General features: G+C 37.8%; 1 protein-coding gene across 3 annotated transcripts in view; it reads right to left on the bottom strand.

Moving 5' to 3' along the window:
• The window catches only part of LOC113231771 (angiomotin-like), a 41,271-nt gene that overhangs the window by 21,977 nt on the left and 6,292 nt on the right, over window positions 1–13,002 (bottom strand). For 2 of the 3 annotated variants that reach the window (XM_026466296.1, XM_026466298.1), the window contains exons 4-8: window positions 12,822–12,976; window positions 9,808–10,009; window positions 8,482–8,522; window positions 1,645–1,703; window positions 644–789 (exon numbers count right to left, since the gene is read on the bottom strand). In XM_026466296.1, the coding sequence (XP_026322081.1) occupies window positions 644–789; window positions 1,645–1,703; window positions 8,482–8,522; window positions 9,808–10,009; window positions 12,822–12,976 (603 nt within the window). Of the gene's footprint in view, window positions 1–643; window positions 790–1,644; window positions 1,754–2,136; window positions 2,287–7,224; window positions 7,406–8,298; window positions 8,523–9,807; window positions 10,010–12,821; window positions 12,977–13,002 lie in introns of all 3 variants that reach the window. The other variant, XM_026466297.1, reaches the window with a different exon arrangement.

Raw genomic sequence — 13,002 nt, 5'->3', positions numbered from 1 at the left:
AGAACTATATATGTACATGGTGGAAATTTGAAACGGGTCATCAAGGTATAGTTCTAATTATTCTAATTCATTAATTATGCATATTTTTTTGTATTTAAATTGGTGACCCGACAGACGCTAACTTCGATAATACTCAATTTATACATATTTTTTGTTAGTAATCAGCCAGTGAAATCGCAAAAAAATCTGTTGTTTCAACTGATTCAATTAAAGAAATGAAATCATCCAATTAATTGACTTGATCACTAAAACAACTATATAAACAAACTATACATACTCGGGTCAATGATCTGTTTGATTACCTTTTTTACAAAATGGATTAAAACGGATTATGAGCTTAAATGTTACAGCTTAAGGAAAACGGTCTTAGAAATCTGTCCATGAATTTTGAAAGAAAAAATGGTACGTCAACATGAGAAAAGGCTATTTTTACAAAGTATTTAAAATCCTGTTTGTGGTAAAGATTAAAAATCTCTATGTGACCAACTGAGATAATAGCACTACAATTATCAGAAACCGCAAAAATATTCCACTACGCTTTTCACAGAGAAGTTTAATAATAAACAATCAGCCATTCTAGCCTTACATACAAGAAAACTAACAAATTGATTGGGAATGAAAAAGATAGCCTGTGTTTTCTCACCTCCTCTTCAAGCCTCACGACGTTGGTCTGAGCATTAGTAAGCGCAGTGTCAAGGATGTCAATATGAGTACGTTGCTCTTGGAGCGTAGCTCGTTGCGCAGCCATCTCAATCTCTTGTCGTTCTTTCGCGCACGCTAGTTCTTTATCTATAACAATGATTTTCAAACATGTTCACGTTGCGACACTAAAATCTGAAAAACTTACTGAAAATGCTGTTTTCAATATACACCCGAAACCGAAGCGCCGCTAATAAAATAATACCTATTCCGTCTCAAAGTCAAAGAATCAATTATTCCATAGGTAAAACAAATTTACACTTCAAAACATCACATTTAAGTCACTGCACGTAGCGTACTACGCTGACTTCCCTGGGAATAACGACCAAAAAACTCTAGGGATTGCTCTTTTTAAACAACTTACATGCTATAAATTAGACTTTGAATCAAATTTGTGTTGAATCTAGAGTCATGGTTTCAATTTTGTAATACTCAGTACTTTCAACTTTATTTGAACTTACTACTGTCGACAACTAAAGTGTTTATAATAAAATTTTAATTTATTTAAGTGGCATTGAAAATAAATCATGAAGAATAACGATAGTGAGGTCAAAAACCAACAATGGAATTTCAATCGGAGGTTTATCGGATGGCCAAGACGCATCCCAGCTTGGCCGAGTCCACAATCAGCATAGGTGGGAGCATCCTGCCAGCCCTAGTAGGTAGTATAATTCAGTAGAAAAATGAAAGTGACTTGAACATGAAAGCCAGTACAAAGACATCCATAACAAAAAACACATAAGAGAATTGCGACAACTCGATAACTTGACCTGTGGATCAGTTGGTAAGAACAATGCTACGGTCTAAGTTCAAATCCCACCTGGTCGCAGAAATTTTTCTGTGTTCGATCTTTCTATTACTAATCATAACAAAGTAAAATAAATAAAAATAAAATTACTTTATAGGAAACGTTCTATAATGTAAAAGTAGTTAAACGGGACTGACTCTGGGTGATGAGCTGCGCGATGAGCATCTCCCTGCCCTGCAGTTCCTTGCGTAGCACGTCGGCGCTGCTGTCGCCCTCTGCGCGAACGCCGGCCGACAACAGCTCTACCTGCGTTATAATGAGTTAACAATACACAGTTATAATGTGGAGTCTGTGATCCGTTGAGCATGACTTTCAGTATATTATTGCAGAGGACGAGAAATAAAGAATTGCCGGACGAATACAATTACAAGGCCTGTGCTGTGCTGTGTGTGTATTATACGAGTCAGACAATCCCCGTTGCCGCTGAGGAATATATAGTGCTTTTCTCAAACTATGTGAGGAAATAGGAAGTAAAGAATGAACGAGAATGTATAATCGAAAAAGTAAAAAATAATTAACAATTTTATTTTGCTTCTTGTTTTCAATTAGGTGGAGCACAGTCCGTTATTATTATATTCGATTCCATTCAAGCGATGCAAATTGAGCCTAAATGTAATTTTTAGAATTACCTGTTGTTTCAAGGCGCGGTTGAGCTCGTGCAGCCTCCGGCAGTCGGCCTGCAGCCTCACACGCGCCGCTCTCTCTAGCCTCTCTCTTCGCTCGCAGGAACCAACTAGCTCCTCGTGGGCTGTTTGGACTTTCTCTACTTCTTCTTCCAGCTGGGGGCAATAGGAACACATTTGCGGTTTAAAAGTCAGCAAACATAGCCACGGTCTTGACGTTGAATAGCGGTGATCGAAATCGAGTGAAACTATGAACGTTTTCTTAGTATGGACATACCCATGTCGTTATCAATGCGCATAAAATTTCTTTTTTTTTACGGTTTATTTTCTAAACATTCCAAAATATTGGTTATCTCATATTTATTTGTTAAATGACTGAAGTATTTACGTATATAAATTAACGTAAGCACCTATACAAAAACAACTTCTGTAATAATAATTGGCTCTTAATTCAACTAAATTTAATGCCCTAACGAGGTTCATGTACCTACTGTCACTGTGATATTTTTTAAGATCAATTTACAACAATTGTACATGTATACCTATAAATATAAAAATAAAAAAGTACAATATTATTTTTGTGACAATAATTTGTATTACATACTTAATAGGAGTAATAAATTGTCGCCTAAGTACTCAAATTTGAATAAATAATACGCATGTTGAAATGTAATCAGTTCAGAGAATTCCCGGGATTTGTAGAAGGAAATGTCCATATTATTCTTTAGTTTTGCTGAATTAACTACCTTTATTCCGATCACTGGTCAATAAACTACCCATATAAATCCTGTATGCGCAACGTGCTGTATACGTCTATGCAACACAAAGGGCAAGTACTACAAATATTACAGATAGGGTATTTAGTTTCAAGGACACATTATTTTATTTTTAAAAGTAAGTAATACTGCAATTAAAGACTCTCAAAAAGAATGACGATCTTCGTGATCGAATAGTTTGCATACGGGTTTTCATGGTGCCGCCATCTCTGAGGTCGCGCGATCCCCAGCCGGGTCAATGTAGAAAACTAACAGTGTGGGTGTTTGTGATACCGTGATTGTTTCCGATTTCCATAACACAAATGCTTTTGTTACTTACTTTGTATTGGGGCTCATACCCAAGTATGTAAATGAAGAATGTTCGTAGTAATGTATGTTTGATGGGATGTGTATGTTTCCCATGGTACACTGTTCAGTTGAGGTAGGTTGTTGTAAAATATGTAAGGCACCGCACTGTCCGAAAGTCTTTATTGTACTAAAAATACATACATACAATTGTACGTAAAATGTAAGCGCAACAATGATTACACTATGACATATCTATCTAATATATTGCTCGTACATGCTCCCGACTTAAGATACAAAAAGGTAAATATCTAAAACATGTCAAAAAATAAGATAAAAATAAAGTAAAATTTGAGGACGTAAGAAAGTAAGATTGACGTCGCCTTGTACACGTTTATGGAAAATTACAGCTGGTGCCGAATCCGATGATCTATTGATGTCCACTTCAATATCTATCCTGTCACGTGGTAATGACAGACAACGGTTTAGCCATCGAGGACCTGGCTCAGGTCCAGTTCAAAGAGCTGATCTTGGCATCTCCACCTCACACGCAAGACGGCGTTTCTTTATTATTCTTACGCCCAGAGGATAAGCTAGATATTCTCCGGTCCCTCCAGCCGCTTAGGTTATTGGGAACTGGAGAGACGCGGTTTTTCCGCGTTGGGAAGTGAGCGTGTCTTACAGTTCCGCCACCAATCAATGAGGAGATTTGGTAGTGGACTTAGAGTCGATGACTTGACGGTGGCAACCGCTAGTTGTGCAATGAGCAACGGGAAGTGAACGTGCCTACAGCTCCGGTACCTATCTGGAAAATAGGGTACTGTACGTGCACCCCGAGTGGCTCACCCGAGGCACTAGCCTCTCGAGAACTGGATGAAGTCAAGTGACAGAGGCCTGTGACAACTCTGTACACTGGCTGATCTGGGGTCAGAACCGGAACTTATAAATTTTCCCACATAACAAAGAGGTTGATAGGGAGGGTCACTATAATCAAAAACTTATGTGGAAAAGGTATGGGAGGTGTTCTTACGCCCCAAACACATAACAGTGTCACGATAATTGTTGCCAAAATAATATAAGTAATATAATGTCGTGTATCGTGACCGTCGATTTGGGTATTTACTGCTTACTGCTGGACCTTGACGAAGTCAATTTTCCTTTTCAAGTTCTTCAATAGTTCCTCATGATTGTCAAGAAAAAGTGTCCAATCCATCAATGATTTGGTTAACTTCAGATTCTTGCGGTAGCTGCATTGCTTGATATCTATTTCTTTTCATTTCACTTTGAAAGTTATTTTGTGAATGGCTAATTACGATGTTTTCTTTCAATATGCATCCTTCTGATAATGTTATGACACCTGTGTAATGCAATATCTAGGTCAGTGTTCCAGCTGGGCAAAAAATGCGCGCGCTGCATTCTTCGCAACATGAGTATAGCCACGCGCCACGGCTGTGCAACTGGATCCATGCACTCGTGCCGGCACTACGGTAACGCGATACGGCAATTTGATATGTTTCTATTGTTTATGGTGCTGGTATCTATTGTGCTGGTGGTAATTTCACACATGGCACATGCGACGGGCGCAGTGGCAATGTTCCTCAAATCTTTGCGATTTAAAGCTCTGAGTGGCACTACAACTATTATGGACAATCGTGTCGATTACCACCAGGCGCACGACTTGTTCATCTTGTCACTTGGTATTATTTAAAAAAACCAGGATCACGACTTGTTTGTCCCGCCACTTAACATTATATAAAAAAAACTCTCTCGGAATAAATAGGTATATAACCATTAGTTACTTCTGTTATTAAGTCCAGTAACTGTTGCTGTACTCTGTGTAAATTGGAGATAACTACATTTATAGCCAACGCAGTTGCTAGTTAGTTAGTTATAGCCGCAAAAGCTGGTTAAATTTATCAAAAAGATTTTTTTTCCATACAAAATTAATAACATTATACTCAATTTGACCAACTTCTGTTGTCCCGGTTTTTTCTTCCAATACAACGAAGTGATCCTTACATGACACTGAGTCGATTAGCACTAAAAAAATTAATCAATTTTATGGACAACTCACATTTGACTAAAACATTTACTATGCCAATAACGTTTTCACAAAAAAGACTTAATGGTTCCTAAGACAGGTTCCCTGTATCACCTATGGTTTCGAGATTCCCCACGCTTTTACAGTTAAAAACACACACTGTATAGTTTATTTTTCCATTTTGTTAACCCTTGCATATGACAGTGTAGGCGCCTACAGGGGCGACTTTATCGCCGAACATCAAAGGCGTTGCACTACTGTAGAGAAGATATTGTAATGCTATGGTAGAGACGAGAAATAAAATTATTATTCATTCTTCAATCATATGCAGAGTCGAATGGCCCATATTACGCTAATTATACTCACATAAACCAAAATTAGATATATATTCTCTCTTGTATGACGAGTCGTCGCTTATACCGCTCCTCTATTCGAATACTCGAATGCTAACGCCATCACTGCCGCAAGTGTTGCTATTTCATTATTAGAAATCTATTTAAAGTAATTATTCTATAAATTGGTAAATATTGTGTACAAATGAATCTAGAATTAAATTATAAAAAAAACCGACCGTGGATTTTTTTTTATATTATAATAACGCACACACCTAACATAAACTAGTGAAACCCTGTGCCATGGACACATACATAGACAACCACAAATTACACCAAAACTCACGAGATAAATAAATGTTACATCTATTTGCCAAGTTTTATTGAAATCGGTTACCGGAAAGTGCGCGAAACTGGGTTCATCTCCTAGTTTGCCATTCTCAGAGGTGGAATGGTCACCTATCACAAACTCGAATGTCTTTTTTCCGAATTTCATTACTCCGAAAACGGTTCGACTTTTTTTCATTAGTGCGATGACAGTTTTGGTATAAATTTGCAACACAGAAATGTCGTTTGTCCGAAAACCAAATAAGAATCATTATTACACATACGTATTCTTTGGGCAGAATTTTTTTTAGTCTAATCATGTTTGTTATACTGTCCGTTTTCCATATAATTTAGATTGCTGAATTCGTTTCGACAATATTATTATTCTTAGATAAAATTGTACCGCCATACAATTTTATCGTACAGCTCAAAATTCTGGACCATACTTTGTAATATTACGTAAGTGGACTTGCTGTGCACCATACAGCAAGTACACTTACGTAATTTTCGTCATACCATTGTGTTATGTTTTTGCTGTCATCTCAAATGTAATTTAAAAACAATGGTGTGGGTTTAGGTTAGGTTAATATATGAAAAGGCCGCACGAGCCGTGCGAGCGAAGCGAGCATGCCGCGGAAGCGGCCGGCGAGTGCAAGAACCGAATTTGTGTGCATTACCTAGACGGTACGACCCCCTCTTGTGGGTTTAGGTTAGGTTAGTATATGAAAAAGCCGCAACTGGTATCTCGTTTACCATATTATTATTTTCTAAAGATGCGAAGTGCTTTAATTTGACGAGTTGTATTGTGCGACACGTTCTAATACTTTTAATATCTGTAATAAGAAATAATATAACAAAAATGTATCATGGATACCGTTTTTTTACAAAATAAAAATATTCAATTAGATACATTGGTGCTCAAACGGTTTATTGTGGAAATAAAAATCGGGAAAAGAATAACTTGTCAATATGTCAATAGTGAAACATTAAATGGTGTAATGAAAAAAACTGTAACGTGTTTTCGGATAAATGAAACAAAATCTATTCAATAAAAATCTAAAGGTTTTCGGAGAAACAAAATTCTGTAAATCATGTTTCTAGCTTGTGATAGGTAACCAGGTGGAATATTTTCTTCAAATAAATGGAACCAATACTGAGGGGTACCTCTTTCATACAAAAAAAGAACCATCAAAATCGGTTCCCAAAAAGAGTAACCGCATAACATACACATAAAAATTTTCAAAAAATACACTCGAATTTAGAACCTCCTTCTTTTTTAAAGTCGGTTAAAAAGTATGAATAAATAGCTAGTGCTAACATAATCAAGTCTCACCTTGGTAGTCTTCGCGACCCGTTCACAGGCATCGGCCAATTGTCTCTTGAGCTGGTGGTTCTCCGCAGCCAGCGCGTCCAGAACGGCAGCGAAGGCGTCGTCAGCTTCCTCCACTGACCCCTCTCCACCACTGCACCACCCGCTGGACTCTGACCCGCCGGGAACCGCGCGCACGCCCACACTGCACCATCAAACAAAAACAAATTTAGTAAGAAGGGAAACATAAACAAAAGGTACTGCTTATGTCGAACAGAAATTCCTTCCTACAGGCGTAAATACAGGGGACAATAATTAGAACAAAACAAAAATTATGAATAAAAAAGAAAATACCAAAAACATAAGATTATTAAAACTACATAAACACTAAGTATATTAGTAAATAGAATAAGACTGTTTACAATAAAAACAGAAAATGACCAAAAATTTATGTTGGCGTAATAATGTTCACTGGAGGTATCTAAATATAATATATGACGCAATTTTTGAGATAATACTATCCTAGCACACGTGGCTTCATCAACAAGTATCAATTTTAACTGCCTCTGTGGCCGAACGGTTACCATGCCGGACTGCCACGCAGAGGTCCCAGGTTCGATTCCCGGGCCGAGAGAAATAGTTGTATGGCCTACAATTATTTCTCTCGTGAGTTTGGGTGTAATTTGTGGTCGTCTATGTGTGTGTCCATGGCACCCGCGACACAGGGTTTCCCTAGTGCGGGGCTATGTTGAGTGTGTGCGTTATTTATTATTTATTTATTTATCAATGTTGCGAACGCAACTGAATTTTGTAGTAATATTCAATATAACTTTCAAAGCATTAACTAAACGCTCGTCAAGGGCACATTACGTCGTCGCCTCTTTTGAACCAATCAACTACCACCACATACATGTTATTTCACCCCTATTAATGGCACTACTCCCGTAAACCAGCAACCTATTGCCAATATATTACAGTCAACTTAAATCGTCTTTTAATTTTACGAGCTCGTCGGGATCCTCATCTTCTTCTACTTGGGTCTGGCGGCTACAATCAATGTTTTCGTAATAATAATACACACTTAAGAATATGAATTACCTCGTCAAATCCGGCTGCGACCTGGACAGATTGAGCTTCTCCTTGCTCATCTTTGCCTTGGCCTTACCCTTAGGCTTGCGGGCGTCGCTGCGGCCGGCAGATGGTGCCCGTGGTGCCGGCGGGGTGGTGGTGCGCGGCGGAGGGGGGGACAAGGCCACTTCAGCCGCGAGATGCTTCAGCACGGACGACTGGTTCAGGAAGTCGTCCGGAATTTCGGTTATCTCCTGTTGGCGAACAAGTGTCATTATAATATAACATAATATATAATAAATAATAAATAATAACTGCCTCCGTGGCCGAACGGTTACCATACCGGACTGCCACGCAGAGGTCCCCGGGTTCGATTCCCGGGCCGGGAGAAATATTTGTATGGCCTACATTTATTTCTCTCGTGAGTTTGGGTGTAATTTGTGGTTGTCTACGTGTGTGTCCATGGCACCCGCGACACAGGGTTTCCCTAGTGCGGGGCTATATTGAGTGTGTGCGTTATTATTATTATTATATTATTATTATCTCATTGTTAACATGAATTGAAAAAAGTTCAAGTCGCGTACTTACAATATTCGGAATTTTTATTAAAGATAGCGAATAGACAGCTCCTAAAGTCAGTTGGCAAAACAATGTTGCCATATTTTTTGTATAATGATGTGAATAGAATATAATTATTTATTTCTTATGATCCCGAGACTGAATTGTCAAAAGTTCGCTTTCATTCATCCGGATATTCCGGTCGTGTAAATTGAGTCTTATAGTGAACATAAAGGGGAAGAAAATTTTCGTTTTCATAGTTGTGTCTAAGTATGTTCTAACTTAAATATTATTCTACATTATCTACGGTACGGTTTTGTCTGTGCTCTCTATTCCGAGTTCTACTGTATGACCGTCTATAATTTTAGTTAAACAATGGCCAAATCTCACCAAACACGAAGACTAATATCTGCCAACTTTAATAACGTCACAACCTCCTATCTCTCTTTTCTATGGCACCAAGTGGCAGGACAAACAAATCGCGCGCCTGGTGTTAAGCGACACGCCTGTCAGCAGGCGTAGTGCCACTAAGAGCTTTAAATCGCCCTGAAGCATAAGTTGACAAATCTCACGTAATTTCACCCGCACCCTTCAAAACTGGAACACAGTAATGCTCAGGTTACTGCAAGGTGGCACTGGTGGCAGTACTTCCCTGGACGAACCCTTTCACAAGTAGCTCTACTAAAACGACTCTTATTGAACATATAAATTTAGTAGCAGTAGAGCTTACCTACTTCTGCCGCCAAGCAGTAATGTCAGCATTACCCTGTTCCGGTTTAGAAGGGTAAGGGTGCCGGTGAAATTACAGGCACATGGGACTTGTCAACTTATGTCTCAGGGTGACGGGCGCAGTGGCAGTGCCCCTCAGATCTTTGCGATTTAAAACTCCGAGTGGCACTGCAACTGTTAGGGACAGGCATGTCGCTTACCACCAGGCACACGACTTGTTCGTCCCGTCACTTAATAGTATAGACACTTTACCTGAACTCCATGATCAGGTGGGCTAGTATAAATCCTCTGTCCCCCAATGTCAATATAGTTCGCAGTGGTTGTGACAGTTTGCTCCTTCAGCATCTTCGGTAATGGTATACCACTAGGTTTCTTGCACTCTTTCTTCAAAGTATGATATGGGGATGACTGAGTGGTTGGATGCTTTACTTCACTGCTTGTTCGTTCGTGTTCTCTGCAATTTGTACGAATATTTAAAAATATTATTTATTAAAAATTTCAAGCTAACTAAGTTTGAACTATGGTGAACTATATAGGATTTTACAATAACATTCCGAAGAATATTAAAAAGATTTCCTATGTTTCAAAACTTACATTAAAAGTATTTTCATTGAAAAGTCATATTACAAAATTGAAGAGTATTTTTCAGATAAAAAAGTATGGAAAGACAACAAGAGTCTAGATTCCACACAATTATGATTCAAAGTGTATTCCATAGCATTTAAGTTTATTTGAAAAGAGCATTCCCTATAGTTTCTTGCTCGTTCTTCTCGGTCAGCGTAGTGAACGAGCAGTAGCTTAAAAAACGACGTTTTCAAGTGTAAAAATTTTACCTATGGAATAAATGATTAATTCACTTTGACTAAGAAAGAGCAGATTTGAAGCGGATCAGAGTTGTCCTTTGCACCTTCTAAGTCAATGCTACCCTTTACATTAACCTAACCTAAGCTCTAAGAAAAACCTTACGCTACTTAAAAAGCTATTAAACAACTTGTTAACTAATAAAATTTATTATACAGTCTCCGAACTTTCAAACCACAAATCCGTAACTATATTTTTAATTTTTTTTGAATTGACATTCAATTATTTTTTGTGAAATTACTCCACTAGTTTGTTATAATTATTAATACAAAGATCGCACACTCAGGAAAAATTCCTTCGATCCGGCCGGATTCGAACCGACGTCTTCTAGCATACCGTGTCAGACGCTATATCATCTAAGCCACGGAACGAACCAAGCGGACCTCACGAATTTTTCTATTTGCTTGTTGTCGTGTCTCTGTATTTGGTTTTTCAACGACTTTTTAGTCATAGCGCCATCTATGAGAAATCTATGAAAGTTTTATCACCCAGATACCTTTACAGCTACCAGCCTTGGCGAGAGATGTCGTTATTCACTGTACTTTTAAATTTTTATGGAATTGATATTCAATTATTTTCCACACACTCCAAGTTATAACTGGTGGTGATCACAAGATATTAATTACTGGCTTCTGTGATGAAAGGCGACGCAAGCCCTGACTGAAGACAACCTACTTCTTATTATAGTAATATCGTTCGCCGGTTCTTGAACCGGAATTATAGTAATATCGTTCGCCGGTTCTGACCCTTGTCGCCTAAAACTGCCTCTCCCATTTGAAGATTCAAAACTTATTGTTTAGACAAGCTAAATCAATATTTTTGTTAGTGCCTCACAAACAGCATGAGATCTATTATTTCGATATCTTTAATCAACGGGTCTCAAAGTCAGAGTCTACCAGTAAGGCCCAATTTTGTCTTCGAAGATTTCCACGAAATCTACGGAATCTAAGAAGTCCACGAATCTTCTCAGACGTAAAGTTATCGCCACAATATATTTTTGCTTAAGTGTCAGTATTTACAGGTAATTAGATGCTGATAAACAATAACATATTACGATGATAGTTTTTCGAAAATGGCACCTAAAGATGTTTTTCGTGGTAACCTATCAACTCAACAAACAAACAAACTCGATTTTTTTTCCGGAATAACGTTTGTTCGAATTTTCATTACACCGAAAACCGAATTATAACGAAACCGTTGTTCTTTCAGGATATGTTGGATGTTTATATCAAAGACACGATTAGGTTCGGTTAAGTTAAGTTAAGTTGGGTTTAAAAGAAAAATATTTTCCTCTCAAAATTACTTTCGAAGTAATGAAAATTCGAGCAAACGTTATTTCTGGAAAATGTAATTTCGGACTACTCATAGGTAACCGTTTTTCGTTGTTTTTGATAGTTTGTTCTAAAACTTACTTGTAACTTGAAAATTTTTGCTGTACTATAATGCCCCAACAACAACAAATGTTTTAATATATAAGTAAATTGTAGAACAAACCCCTTTAATAAACTGCCTCCTAACGTTAGTCCACTCTCCCTTTGTGTATGTCCTGTGTAACTTTATTAAAAATAACAATTTGTTTCTGTAATAGTCTGTGTGTGTTCTCCGTTGTTGTAGATTCTCCTCTCAGTGAATTCTATTGAAATTCATTCGGAAAATTATGAGAGTAAAAACGCGTGTGTTCCTTTACTTGACATTGGCGGAATCATCGATGGTATCGATGAAGTTATAACATTATAAAGAAGAAATACAACTAAAGAATCGTTAGGTTCCATTTTCGCAAAACAATGGAGTCTAAAATTGAACTTCGACACACGTTACTCCGACAATATGTTACATCGACATGACTGAGTAAAGTCATGTCGACATTATTGCCGATAATCCACGCAGCACTTTTAAATTTTGAGGGTAGGTTTAAATTGTTTTCATAAAAAAAGACGGTGTTATGGTTCCTAATATAGTTTCCTTGTATCTTCTGGTATGTCTATGGTTTCGGATTTCCCCATACTGTCCCATTTAAAAAAACACTGTATTTTAATAGAATAAATTACCGATTATATAATGTTGTCCTTTTTTTGTTATATAGATCGATATAAGAAACCATTTCCTACGTGGGTTTGTAACGATGATTTTTCTTATCTAAATGCAAAGCTTTTTTTAAGAAACATCTCGTCTGTGTTGTCGAAGTAGCGTAATGTCTGAGTAAAATCATGTCGATGTAACATATTGTCGGAGTTGCGTGTGTCGGAGTAGCGTGTGTCGGAGTAGCGTGTGTCGAAGTTCAATTTTAGAGTAAAAACTATGATCATATTGGTTGATATGTTATTGCTTATCAGCATCCAATTGGGATATCAAGATACTCATGTATTTCCTGGGCCCTTTCCAATTAAACGTTTAAACTTTCTTACCGAATAGGCGTCGGTCGCGGCGGCCACGAATCATCCTGGTTGTGTATAATGAGCGTGTTGTACGACGAGGACGATACATCAAGCGAGCTGCGGTTGCTGTTACCACCACTAACAGAGTCTTTGAGAGAGTTACGATTGCTGCCTGGGACACTCTCCTAAAAAACATTTAGAAACAGTATAG

This window comes from Hyposmocoma kahamanoa, unplaced genomic scaffold (genome assembly GCF_003589595.1).
Source record: "Hyposmocoma kahamanoa isolate Upper Pololo Valley unplaced genomic scaffold, ASM358959v1 66, whole genome shotgun sequence".
NCBI lineage: Eukaryota > Metazoa > Arthropoda > Insecta > Lepidoptera > Cosmopterigidae > Hyposmocoma > Hyposmocoma kahamanoa.
Note: the sequence above shows the minus strand (reverse complement) of the source record. Positions and strands in the feature narration are given on the sequence as shown.